The sequence below is a fragment of the Agelaius tricolor genome, unplaced genomic scaffold, assembly GCF_023055355.1.
Source record: "Agelaius tricolor isolate 1412-34295 unplaced genomic scaffold, bAgeTri1.0.p SCAF_7, whole genome shotgun sequence".
NCBI lineage: Eukaryota > Metazoa > Chordata > Aves > Passeriformes > Icteridae > Agelaius > Agelaius tricolor.
This window is the reverse complement of record NW_027269267.1, coordinates 35,171,194-35,185,173: the sequence shown is the minus strand read 5'-3', so window position 1 is coordinate 35,185,173 and position 13,980 is coordinate 35,171,194. Positions and strand designations below refer to the sequence as shown.

General features: G+C 36.7%; 2 protein-coding genes across 4 annotated transcripts in view; one reads left to right on the top strand and one right to left on the bottom strand.

Moving 5' to 3' along the window:
• The window catches only part of UBAC2 (UBA domain containing 2), an 89,736-nt gene that overhangs the window by 37,375 nt on the left and 38,381 nt on the right, over positions 1 to 13,980 (top strand). The gene's annotated exons all lie outside the window — the stretch shown is intronic.
• LOC139591817 (G-protein coupled receptor 183-like) lies at positions 2,337 to 13,111 on the bottom strand. Its single transcript, XM_071430911.1, has 2 exons — positions 12,981 to 13,111; positions 2,337 to 5,239 (listed from the first exon to the last, which is right to left on the bottom strand). The coding sequence occupies exons 1-2, from the start codon at positions 13,019 to 13,021 to the stop codon at positions 4,135 to 4,137; spliced, it is 1,146 nt and encodes a 381-aa protein (XP_071287012.1). The 5' UTR covers positions 13,022 to 13,111; the 3' UTR covers positions 2,337 to 4,134.

The window sequence follows — 13,980 nt, the reverse complement described above, 5'->3', positions numbered from 1 at the left end:
GTACCACAGTCTTAGTCTGCAGGCTGCAGATTAGCCAAGACTGTATTAGGAAATATTGCACTCAGATGAATTTGTTGTTTTTTAAGTAATTCGTGTGTCTGTTGACACACTGGCTCTCTATTGAGCCAGCACAGTGGGAGACTGCTGAATACAAACCTTATTTTATCTCCAGTTGTTCCCCTCCTCTGTACCACAGATGTGGTGATAGAAGAGAACAGAGTATGTCACTGCTTTTCAGTTCCTCCAGAAGTGGTCATATAAGGCAGAGCTTTCCTTCTCTTTCTCTTCAGCTGCATGCTATTTATTTTTCTTATGTTGCAGACTCTCTCATTGGTTTACTGGAGTCTTTTCTTTCCTTACTTATGTAAAAGCTTTTAAATTTCAGAACAAAATTTCCTTAAGTGGAATTCTATTTAAAAAAAGCTCAAAACCTTCCTTTTTTTTACACTAATGAGTTTGCAGATTTAAGAGGAGTCACTAATCACTTTCAAGAACTGTGTTATTTGTGGTAGCATGTTTACAACTTCAGACAGTTGCTGTCACTGTCTTTTGCTAGATGACCATGCTGCTTACAGTTTCCTTGTCCATATCACTTTGAGAGCCACAGGCCACACAGTCAGACAGCAATCTCCTGGGAAACACCTGTCCTCTTCTGCTGGGACTGTAAGCCACAGAAGACTGCCTTCTTTATCTCCACAGTTTCAGTTAGTCTTCAGTAACTTAGAGTCCAAGGAAGCTGAGGGTACTTGCACTATTACTGTTTAGTTTTGTGTTCTCAGTGAAAGAAAAGATGAAGGTACTAGATGCCCTTCTGCTGGAAGTGTGCATGTTTTGGGATTTTTCACATGGTGCACCTTTGCTTTATCATATGTTTAACAGTAGATATCTATCCAGCTTTCTTTCTTTCTTTTGGACAGAGACAGCCAAAATGTACCAATTGGCCACCATCATAATTTTTGCTCCCTATATGCTCTGTCACATTCCCTACCTGGTAGGTTTTGAGAGAGATGTCAGCAGTGGACATGCAGTATTAGTATTAAAACTGGGACTCCACATAGTTGGAGTCCTCTTAGCAACTGCCTGGCCTGACACTCCAAAGTTTAGAGATAAAAGAGATTCTGTTGTTTTTTCAAGAACATGTGTTTCAAGATCCTGACTAGACTTCACCCTCCAAATAGAGACCCAGTTTTTCTGAAATGCTCCAGTCAGATCCTCACAATGAGCATGCCATTTGAACCTATTGCAACTTGTCAGTTACTTTATTTGTATGTGAAAAGCATGATGGAGTCCCAGGTCTATGTGACCATTTACCAGCCTTTCACACAGAAAGGAACAATGCTTAGAATGTATGAAAAGCTTCCCCTAAAGAAAAAGCTTATTTTTTCTTGCAAAGCTCACACTACTTCAAGCCACAAGTTAGATAAGGGTATCATGGAAGAAACCAGTTGAGAACAGCTGTAACTTTTTACTCTCACTGTTCTCCTTTGATCCCATGCAGCAGATTGTTACCATCTCTCTGGCGACGGCTGCCAGCCCCATGCCACAGCTGGTACAAGGAGCAGGACAGATGTTCTCTAAATGTTTTGCCTCAGTGCAGTGTCCCAAGCCAAGTGAATCCCTCACTGCTGCTTTTGGCAGATGACAGAAAAGAGTCTCCTCATTGACACGAGTGTGCTTGAGCTGTGAGTGCATCCTTACAAGGAGTGAGGAGGAGCAGTGGCATCAGCAGCCACAGATACGAATTGGCATTGTCCACCTGTATGTCAGTGCTTGCAGGACTTTTGTCAGGAAACTGAGCTTATCTTAGCTTTTAAAAGTTTCTATTTTATTGATTTCTTCTTCATTTGAGAAACACTTAAATAGAGAAAAAAGTAGCTTTTCTCAAACCTATATCTAACTGGACTCAGGGTAGAGCAGTATTTTGATGTAAAGTTAGCTGTTTGGGAATGCTGGTGTGATTTAGAAATGAAATTCAACATTGAAAATAACAGAATTGTTAATGTGAGAAAATGGGATAGAGAAAGATGTTCAGTAGAAATCTTCACCTAGAAAAGTGTAGTTACCTGCTGTATGTGGTGTTTTAATACATACTTAAGTTACATTTTACAGACAAATATAAAAAAGGCTTCTTGTCGTTAAGTTTTTATAATCACAGTTAGATGAAATGCATGCTAAAAACTCAAAAAAGCCTAGACATTAGTAGGATAAAATAAGGTGTACTTAGTGAAATGTTAACAATACATATATTTTATTTCTACCAATTCTACGTGTTCATGAGTGGTCTATGATTTTATCTGGTTACCATTTGCTTAATTCAATAGGAACACATTCTTAAATAATGTTTTAAAATAGTTTATTAAAAAAAGCTGACAAGAACAGAACCTCTAGAACATACAGAATTAAGTAGAACTTCTCCTGATAAAAGTTATTCTTCTTACACTGCTTTTCTGAAGCTGCATAGTGTCTTTTATAATTAGAAAATAGAGAATTAGTATTTTAGAATTAGAAACTCAATTTTGGCAGTCTAACTGGTATGAAATATAGGGGGGTTTGTGGTTTCTTTGCCATAAAAAATTAATTGTTAATTTAATGTTTCTGTACTGCTCGTCAGGTATGATCCTTTCCGTGTTTGCAGGTAGGCAGAGGTCAGCATATGAGGAAGGAAGGAATTGCAAAGATGACAAATGTAATATGTTTTTTTGACTTCCAATACAACCTCAATGTCAGAAGATACAGCTGAAATAAATAAAATTTGTTCTAACATGTGGCATAGCCTTTACTGATGATTATCAGGCACTCTTTAATTTTCCATCATAACGTCCTGGCTGAGTTACCAAGTTGTGTTGGCCAGTGAAGGCATACTAATGATAGAACACTAAAGAAAAGATAGAGGGGCCAGGAATAAGGTAGGGAAGGAAGCTGAAACGTGACGGAAGGGCACATCAGCAGGAACCCAGGGCTTACATCCTGCATTCTCATCCTGGATTCTGAGCTGATTCCAGCAGGATGTGTTTAAGTCATTTGGTGTATTTCCTGAGCCAATTTCAGCATGCCTAAAGGAGTCTCAGATATGCTGTATGAAGGCATGATGGGAAAACTTGTTCTTTCCCAGCCAATTCTGCTGTTCTCATTTATTGATCTTTCAGGTAAACAGTGCTTAAAGAGAGGTAGCCATCTCACACCATCAGAATTAATCCATTAATTTACTTTTTGAATGGTCTCAACTATGAACATTTATTCAGGTTTCTAAAGCATTTGTCTTATGTCCATGTCTGACTTCAGCAGAAGTTCTGAAGAACACTGTATCATATTCTTTTAACTGAAATGGTGCAGTTTTCGTATTACAGTATCTTGCTTCAATTTGTGTTTATAAATAATCTATATACAGCAGGAGTAGAGACAGACTTTTTACAATACACACTAAAAAGGAAAGTTTTCCTTTAGGAAAAGGAGTAAAGAGATAATACACCTTGTGAAGATGAGTGATTTTACATACAGGAGATGTTCAGTGTTGGGGAGAACCAAACAGTTCATTAGCTTTTCATGTGTTATATTTGACAATGTTTTCTATGTGAATTGTCCAATAAGGCATTTGTGCTCCAAATATTGTAAAATGTAGTTTCACCTCCAAAGAGCTATAAACTAAGTAGTTGTCATAGTCAAATGAGCAAAGTTGTCCATTTTATCTCAAAATTTTATTTCCTCTGTCTGTGTGACTGGGCCAACAAAACCATTGCTCTAATTGGAGCTCAGCTAGAGGTCTTAAAATTTTCAGATGTTCTGGTTGTAGTTGGTTGAATTGTAAGCTATATTTGTGCTCAATCCTAACTGTGATTTGGCTCTGCTTGAGTTAGTAACATCCAGGCATATGTATGTGCAGCATGGAATCTGAACATCCTCAATGGTGCATACTTCCTGGAAATAATAAGAGATCAGTCAAAAAGATACAGCAGGAAGATTATAATGCTGAGTTTTCCTGCTGTCCCGTGACAAATATTTTTCAGTCCATCACTCCTTGATTCTCTGACATCCTGAGAAACAGAATTTTACTTAAGCTGCTGTAGGAGACCACTAAGAGTTTTTGCTGCGGGCCCTGGATTCTTAGTCTTGGTTCACTGTGGTGTACTACAGAGTTTATTTTTCAGGTAGCTTTCCATTGGAAGATTTAGCAAGTACCGTCATTTGCGTTTCTCCTGCATCCCGGGAGCTTTCTTCATGATGTGACCTGGCAGCACTTGAAATTGATACACTCACTTGTCGTCGCAGTATTTTCAGTACAGTTCTCTTGTATCCTTTGCATGCAAAGAAATAGATGAAAGGATCTAGGCAGCAGTTAAAATTCATCAGAAATACAGTATAGTGGAGTGACTTCTGGAAAATTTTCGTTTCACTGCACAGGGGTTCTCGCTGAAGTTTCTTAATCATGTGTTGTATGATTGCAACATGATAAGGAGTAAAGCAGATTATAAACACTATAATTACAAATATGATTGTATTGATGGCTTTTTTGTTTATCCCCGATTTTTCCGTCAGTGGATTTTCCTTGGCTGTTTGAAAAAGTTTGCAGCTGATTTGAGAGTAACAAAATAGAATAATCCCCAGGGGAATAAGGTACCCTATTAAACAGGCAGCAAGAAGTATAAATGGTAGATGTTCTATTTTCTCAAAGTTTGGATATTCCATACATGTAGTCCTTTCATTTTCTTCCTGTGACATGGATTGAATAAGTAATGGGAAAGTTTGACTGAATACAAGAAACCAGACAAAGACACAGATGCCCTTGGCGTATTTAATCCTTCTGATCTTGTATCGGAAGGGGTGGACGACAGCGAAGAACCTGTCGATGCTCAGGCACGTCATGAAGTTGACGCCTGCGTAGGTGTTGATGTAGAACATGAGCGCGGTGATTCGGCACAGCGCCTCTCCAAAAGGCCAGTGGAAGCCCAGGCCGTAGTAGGCTATCCTGGTTGGCAAGGCAATGCAGAACAGCAGGTCAGAGAAGACGAGGTTTGTTGAATACAGGGTAGTGGAGTTGATCTTCTTTCTGTTTTTAAAAATGACGGTGAGGGCAATGGTGTTTCCAAGCACCCCAAGGATCAAGATGGAGCCGTAGAAGACAGACAGTAATATCCGTGCTGTGTCTTTGTGCTCATATAAGTCACAGGTGGAAATGTTGGTCTCAGAGGCTGTGAAAAGGTCCATTTCTGCCACCAATGTTGTTGCAGGAAGCTCAGTAGACCTAACGTGAGAAAAAAAAACAACAAAAGGGAACATTTTCTAAGAAATGTAGAGAAACTGCTTCTACGTAACAATGGACAGCCTCTGTTGCAAAATAAGACTAAAAAAATGAAATGAAACTTCATTGCTGTGAAATACTTTTCAAGACTCTATCTGAAAACAAACAAACAGATACCTCCTTTTGGCTTTTCTGTCTTGTTCCCAATTGCCTCTCTAATAAAGAAAATCAGACAGGGGACAGTGTAATAAAAGCGGGATGTAATATATTTGGAAGTAAATCCTATAGATGCTCAAGATTTGGGAGACTGTTTAAAGCACCTTGAGGGGAAAAAAGAGTCTGAAGAAACTATGTGATAAAGCATCAAATAAAGTCCCAAAGGATCAGACAAGCAGACAAAATGTTTTAAATGTGTTTTAGTTAATTTTAAGGGAATTTTTGTTCCTAACAATTCACACTGTGATGCTTTAACTTGTTTAGAGAAACATTTTTTTTCTCAGCACTCTTACCATATTGACATTATAATAGAATCACAGATTAATTTAGGTTGGAAAAGACCTTTAAGATCATAGACTCCAAACACAACAACTTGTTTTATTCTAGTTTTAAGAATTGGCTTTTGGAATCTAATTCAAATATTGTTGCGTACATAAATTCTTAAGACTACTACTTTAATCACCCTTTAGTGACCTTGCTAAAGAGAGGTAGTGCAAGTGAACTATTTTACACTTTATCAGTTTGGTAGATTTTAGAAATTGTTTCATCTGTACAGTAATAAGTAGCATAGAAGAGTTGCAAAGTGGCAGTGATTTGGGGGGCTGAAAAATGTTTTAAAATGATCCAGCAGAACTTCAGAAATGGGAAGAACCCCATTCTGTTGATACTGCTCAAGGTGCAAACATTTCCTAGCTCTGCTGTTACCTGACACTTGTGTGGTGTAAACATGAAGCTCAGAAAGGATGGGGCATCTCATGCTATTCCTTGGGCAGTTGTTCTACAAAAGGTGCCTCTTAGAGGCACCATTTATGAATTTAAACAGCAATCAAAACAAGATTGCTTCTGTTTTAACAAAGAATACTACCTGAAGATAAAAGCTGTTGTAATTAGAATTTTGAGTCTGTCTTGTACCTTTAATAAACATATCTATGTTATTTCTGAGGATCTGTCATTCAACACACAATATTTACAAGCAACTATAGCCTGTTGCACTTGTAAAAAGTCTTTCTGGGATATACCTCTCAATTTTAAGGGATTTAAATCACACATTTTAGGAAGCATTCATTATCCTTGTATTAACTTGTAAAAGCATTTAAAAGTTAGTATTTTCTTTCAGGATTTGAGGAGATTGTCCTGCTTATTTCAGGATGTTCACAATTAATGATTCTCTGTAAACAGTAAACCTGCAGATAGTGGATGATGTGTATTAAAATACGTAAATTAGTTACATTACATGTTTAAGGAAGAGATTTGACTTCCAGGTGGTACATTAAGTGTGTGTTTGCTGCATTTCATAGGCAAGAGGGAAGACAGGTGAGTAATTTCTGACTGACAGATGTACAATGTTCTGATTCTTAGGTATTTGTAAAGTAAGTGCTGTCCTTCAAGACATGGGGGGATACTCCATTCAGGGTTGTATGTCAAATCTGAATTGGGAGTTCTGTGCCTTGAATAAAGGAACCAATCTGGTAATTAACAGCTCCAGCTGTAGTGCAGGTTTAAGAATGTCAGTAATTTTATATTAGTTAATTCTGCATTGTTCATGCTGTCTTGGTGTTAGTGTGTTTAATGATTGATTAATGCAGTGTTTATTACCCTGAGGATAGTTCTGGTATGATTTCCCCCTCTCCCATGATTTTTCCCTTGTAGAAGTGTTTAGGATGGATTTTGTTTTACCTAAGTGTAACAGGCTTTGCATAAAATAGTGTGGGTTTGTGTAGGTACCTGTATATGAGTCAGTGAGGTATTTTGTCTTGTTTCTTATATTTAAATGCTTCTAATTCTTGTTCACATTCCCAGCATGACGTCTATCTTCTATTAATCTCTTTCTTGAAGTTTAGTTAAAATAATTTTGTCAACATATTTAGGAAAGGATAATCTAAGATTTGTGATAAACAGTTCAATTGCAGTAACTAGCTACAGCATATTAAGTGCATGGGGGTTTTTTTTGCTTTAAAGTTGTAATAGTTTAGGTTCAAAAATAGTGCACATAATTGTCCCATCCATTCATATGTCTTTCTAGAAACATTAGTAAAATGTAGAATATCTATTATACAAATATATTGAACCATAGTTTAGGAAGAAACCTGTATATTCAGTAAAATGTGTAATTTTTTACATCAAGAGTAGAATTTCATAAATTGCATGTTACCTAATTTTGTGCTATGAAGTTGGATCTTTAATGTAATAAATTAATCCAGAACTTGTTGTTCAAAATAGGCTGTTCATCCTCACATATTAGTGTGGCTGTTTTGAGAAGGAGTCCTAGCTGAGACAAGTGTTTGTGTCTATCCATGGTGCTAGCATGGATATATGTTGGGAGCAGTTCCATGGCAGGACAAACTGGCCACAAGTGGATGAGGAGAAAGCTGGAGAAGCACATCTCATGGATCTTCCAGGGCAGTGTGCAGTCAGCCAAGCTGTGCTCTTTGGCAGGCTGTTCTGCCTGCTGTGGGAGTCAGCCCTAGGTGCAAAAAGTATTCTTTTTCATCCTCTGTTAACCCCAAAATATTTTGACTGTTAATGTAGGGAACACATTTTACAATGCTGTAGACTACTATTAGTGTTTTGTCTACCTGTAGACAAAACATGTCTGTATGTACTGGCATTTTTGAGAGCCACCAAGGTGTTTAGGTGCTACAGTACCTGAATATATTCATTAAAAAAAAAAAAAAAAAAAGGAGAGATTTTATCTGTTTTGTGGCCCAAACAGATGATAAAGTTGATACCATCCATCATAATGTGCATCACCCAACTGTGATAACTTCTTTGTACTTCTGAACTCTAATTGTTGTTGGATGAACTCCATTCATCTCAGCAGGTATTTCGCATTTTCTTGGCAATCTTGGAGAGGGCTTCATTAAAAATAACGTTTTCTTCCTGAAAGGTGTCTGGACTATTAAGTAAGATAAGATCTTTTTTTAAAAAACCTATTCCTTGTGTTAGGTTGCTGTTTATTTCTTGGCAGCAATCCTGAGTGATCCACTTACACATACATCATATGACATCCTCTACAGAATGTATCTAAAAAAAGAACATTTTGAATACTGTTTGTTAGTTTTGTATTATTGGAGAATAAATGGAGAATGTTACATCCTTACTGCTGCAAACCTCAGATTAGCTGGACATGACTCTGGTTTAATGAGCTGTGTGCCTGAATAACTCATGCAAACATGGCCATTTACTGTCCCAAATCCAGATGCACCAATTAACTTAGAATCACTCTAAAACTCTAAATCACTACTAAAACTTTTGCTCTTCTAGACTGTTGGATTAAAGACCCTTCCAGTGGCTTTCTAGGTTTATTAATTATACTACTTTGAAGTATATACTTGGAAGAAAGATAATATTAATATCCCTTACCAGTTTGGTTTTTGGCTTAGAGTTACATGCCAAAATGTTAAGGTATAAAGTATTGAGAATTCCTGTCTGTATATCTGTATTGTAAAGAAGGCTGTTTAAGTGTTCACATTTTCTGAGTCTATAAACACTCAGTGTCACAGACCACTTACTCAGTTAATGTAATTTTCTGTGTAGTTTAGATTATATTATTTTAGTTATTGTGTGTGGATTCTGGTAACTTTTCTTTTAAGCATACTTTCTATGATGCTGTTTGTCTTGGAGAACTGAAGAGAAAGCAAATTACCCATTTGTACTCTAGTCTTTGGTCAGTACCTCTCTGTTAAAAAAATGTGTGTCTCTGTCTTATATGTCTCTAAAATTAATTTGGAATTGCTGTTTTCATTGAGTCTCTTTACACAATCTCATGGGTTAGGCAATTCAAGGTAAGCTTCTCAAATATTTCACTACAAGGTGGAATGATCCTGTGATGTCTGTTCTTACTGCATCTGTGTCCCACACAGGACTTGGGGTTCCAGATGCCTCTTGGTATTACTGTGCCTGGAGGCAAACTCACCACTCCATCCCTGCCTTTTCTGCCCAGTGCATTATGTTTGCAACGTAGAGTTGTGTAGCATTGCACTGGGAGTTTGTGGAGTTAGGTCCCTGTGCTCCAGGAGTATTTCTGATTCATTCTGTCATAGGATATCTCCGGTGTAAGGGCATGGCCATTGCTCTCTGCTTTGACCTGGAAGGACCTTATATCTGGGAGAGTTTAAAATTAATTTTACTGTTAAATACTATGCCCAGGCTTGCAACCAGTGCAGGTTGTTCTATAATGTTCTTTCTCTTGCCATTTTCAAGTCTTAGGACTATGTTTGCATTTTTGACCAGCAAATTTCTTTAGTCAGTTACTTAGGAGGTTTGTTAGATAGGCAGCTGCTAGTCTGTTCTCTGTGGTTCTTGATGTTTCACAGCCATAGTATCCATCTGGGGCAAAAATTCACAGCACAATAGCAAGCTGCTTACAAAATCTAGCATGTCTGAAATCTGTGCAGGTGTCTTTCTAAACTGATATTGTAATCTCATCAAAGAAGGAAAAATAGCTTGTGTGGGAGATTCATGTTGTGTGAAAACATTTGACTGGCATCAGTAATTTGTTTTATGTTTATACATTTGTTTTGTGTTTAATCCCCACAGCAAAAGGTGTTTGATGAACAGGAGGGTGACCCCAGTCTGGAAGTACTGTGTAATCCAAACCTCTGCTTCACAGAAATCTTTTGTGTGATGAGCTTTGTATGTAGTATCATAATATTACATACATTTAACTGTTAAGAAGAATAGATTTAAGCTGTGAGCCAGCAGTTGCAGTGTTGCACCTTAGATTACACGGGTTGGGACTGTGTGCAAGCAGTGGTACAAAGCTCTCTCTGTATGCTAAATGAAATTTATTCTTGTTCTCATCTCCTGCTTCTGCTGAGGAGCACCATCTGTCTTTTCGGCAGAACAGGGGACATGTAGAAGGCTTTTACTCTATTGTAATCTAATGTGTGATTTCTCTGTGTCTGTTCATAATTTTCATTCTTTGAAGATGAATCCCTGGTCTATTTGTCCCTGGTCCAGTTGCTAATTTAAGGATACTAATTATATTCTTGGAAAGGCACAGCAGTTCATTAGAAAGATCTCTACTGGCTCTCGATACATAGTATGGTTTAATCACTATGAGATGGACAATATTTCCTTAACAAATCATATTGAGAGTTAATGTTGTTTTTCTCTGCGTAAAGAGTATAAATTATTTTAAAGGAATGGTCAGGAAAGAGACTTCTCTTCTGTGCAAGATTCTCTGATCTGATTCTCTGATCCTCTATAGATATAATCTGTGTAGGTTTTACATTGTTTTAAAACAGTAGAAGATGGGAAATATGCAGTGCTGTGTTTTTATAGGTTTAATTTTTTCCTTAATCTCAAAACTAATTTTTTTTCCGTTGACCAGTCATGTTTACTGTTTGTATTTCTGTTTTACCATACAGGTGATCTCTATTGTAGAGTGCTCTCTGTTTGAGAAAAAGGCTTGATTCAGCTAAGTTATGTGTATTAAAAAGTGTGTGTGCTACACTGCATAGCAAAACACCTCGTTAAAATAGAAGGAACATATATACCTAAGGCATATAATATGGTAGGAGTGTACTGGCAACTGGAGACTGCATGTAGTTTAATAAAAGCTGAGGTGAGAGACAGACATGTCCTAAAGCTTCCTCCTTCTTTCTAACACTTTAAAACTCATATGCTTCTAGTGCTGTTTGTTAATTTCTTTTAAAAAGCTGTTGAGTTTTGTGTTCTAAAGGCCGGTGAGTCAGCCTAATAACCTGAAGATTGAGTCCTCAGGTCACAACCCACAACTAATTTTGATGACAGAGTCTCCAGGCTAGTGCTTTTATCCCTCTTTGATATAGATCCAAATTTTTTGGCATAGTAAAACCAAATTTGTAATACACACATCAGAGAATCCCAAATATTGTCTTAACAGTGTCATAAATTGTCTTAACAGTGGCTATAAAGAATGAGAATATTCTTTAGCTGCTTAACAGAATATGCAAGTGCACAACACTGTGGGATCTTTATATAGTCTATAGTCTATTACTATAGATTTTGCATGACAGTTGTATGACAGTTATATTTGGTGCTAAAAAATAATATAAACTACAGTAAGTGAGATGGAAATAAAAGGAGTTGAGTTGAAGTGCATAACTAATTAAAGAAAAAGTGGAATTCATTTGAAGGGTCTTATCTGTTGCATCTCTTTACAAGGATGATGTGTTCTACAAAAAGTGTGAGACCTATCTAACATAAATCATCTCTGCCTAAAATACATACTGATGTGAAGATCTGTACTGATGCTGAGATGATTAACTTCCCTCCAGTTTACACTTGTTAGGTATACCAAATGTAAAAAGGAGAGAGCCTAAAACTAGAGCAAATAAGAAGAATAAAAGTGGGAGCCACTGAAAATTACATTCTTTCTAGCAGAAGAAAAAAGTATTCAAATGAGGATTTGTATTTTAGTACTAGAAAACATGCACACCTATTTGAGTTTGGGGTTTTTTTCTGAGTTACATGAAACCCATACAGGTATAATATTTAATTTTAAGGTTTACAGCTTCAGATTATAGCTTCTGTATTAAGTTTATTATTATCTGTACATGCTCCTGAGTCTTTTGACCAGAAAAAAAAGATATGTGAGCTCTTAAAAACTAATTGCCAGGTAAATTTTCAATTGCCTTGTCTCTTCAGGAGCAGCCATGAAAATGTTAGACAGATCTCTTGTATTTTATGCTCAAAGGCATGTACTCTCTCTTACATTTTAAGATAAAAGATAGTTTAGTTACTCTCTGTTGCACAGTCTGTCTTGTTTTGCCAGTATAATAGGAAAAAAGTATCCTTTTAAATTGGGAAGGTGTACAAAAATCATACCACTTGTAATATATCTAAAGATCAGTAATAAGGAGAAGGATATTTGGTCATTGCAATTCAGAAGAAGAATGCTTTCTAAAAACCTTGAAAGAAATGTGCACTAGAAGTTAAAAGAGGAATTAGCTCATAAAGCTTTGACCTCTTAAAATGCTCTGTTGCAATGTTCAGACGTGAGAAGAGTGAGAAGTTTTTGAGCTGATAATAAAGGCTGTTTTCATAGACAAGAAATGCATGTGATAAAAGCAAGCTATGCATTCACAAGCGCAATATGAGAGACTTATAACAAATCTCTCTCTTACTATTATTCTGTGAGGTTCACTGACTTTAGAGCTTCAGTGCTTCCCTTCCTACTTCTGCAGTAGTTACTTCTGCACTAGTATAATTTAAATCAGCATTGCTAAAAATTTGTCAAAGTTAAGGCAGTATGAAATGTTTCCCTGTGATTGTCAGAAGGCTGTACTGTGAGAAATGAGTTGCAATAGCTTGTTGATGCTGTAGATCAACAGATCCTTTAAGTGACTAGCAGCATATTAATATGGGAATATAAAATATCACAGAATTTCTTCCATGGGCCTTTCCCATACAAAGCTCATTTATCCTTACTACCACATGAAAATATCCAGTATAATACAAAAAAGGAAATATTTCTGGAATTGTTTGCTGTTGCTCAGTGGCAAAGGAAAAAAGTTAAAAGTTAGTTCTTTTCTGTACTTACATTTCTGTAGCTTCTTGGATCCTCTGAGCAGTTAAGGGCATTAACAAGGATGGCCTGACTGAGAAGGTTTACCCTTGCACATTGTTCTCAAGAGTGATTACGTGAGTCTTTTGTGGGAGGGGTAGGGTTTTTTCAAGTGCTTAACAAAAACCCAGCCCTGTTTGAATGCCGGTCTTGATTTGCTGCCTGCTGTTTTATGGGATGTGAAAGCATCTATTTTAGATCCTTTTGCAATTAGTCTGCTCAAAGAAAGTAATTAGAAACAACACTTCCACCTCCCCCCTGAAGTTACGCACTAGTGACTTTCACAGAAGGGACTTTACCCAGAGGTTTACTTGACTAATTGCTGACCTACTAAAATCCCTCTCATATGAGAAAAACTTTGTTTATATACCATCTGCATTTAAAAATACCTTAATTTACAGCAAAGAGCTGTGTAATCAGTACATACTTAGAACTTCTTCTTACCAAGGAGATCTGATGTAGCATGAGGAAGCCTCAAAACTGAGACATACCGTGATGTCGTGTTAAAGCAGATGTCTCAAATGCCTGTGGACATTCCCAGCACGGTTTTAGTATCATAATGATGAGGATTTACAGAAATGCCTTTCAAAAATGTATGAGGGAGTTAAAGAACTTTGTGACTTTGAGGGATTAGTAAGAATGTCTGCCTTTGTAAGCTGTTTATTACATTTTAAGCAGTGATGATGATGATGATAATAATAATAATAATAATAATAATAATAATAATAATAATAATAATAATAATAATGAAAAATGTAAGGTAAATACATCAAAGATAAAAGGCTTCTAAAACACAAATCTGATTCCCCTAAAATAAAGACAAGAATGAGTGGCTAGGGAGTAGGAAAGGAATGGGATGTCAAATTGTGAGTTAACCTATTTGTACCTGAAATAACCTTGTTTCTGGGTGAAGCACTTTTAATGTAAGAGGTAAATTTTGTGTTTGTTAAGAGGGTTTTGGAGTTCAGAAGCAGAT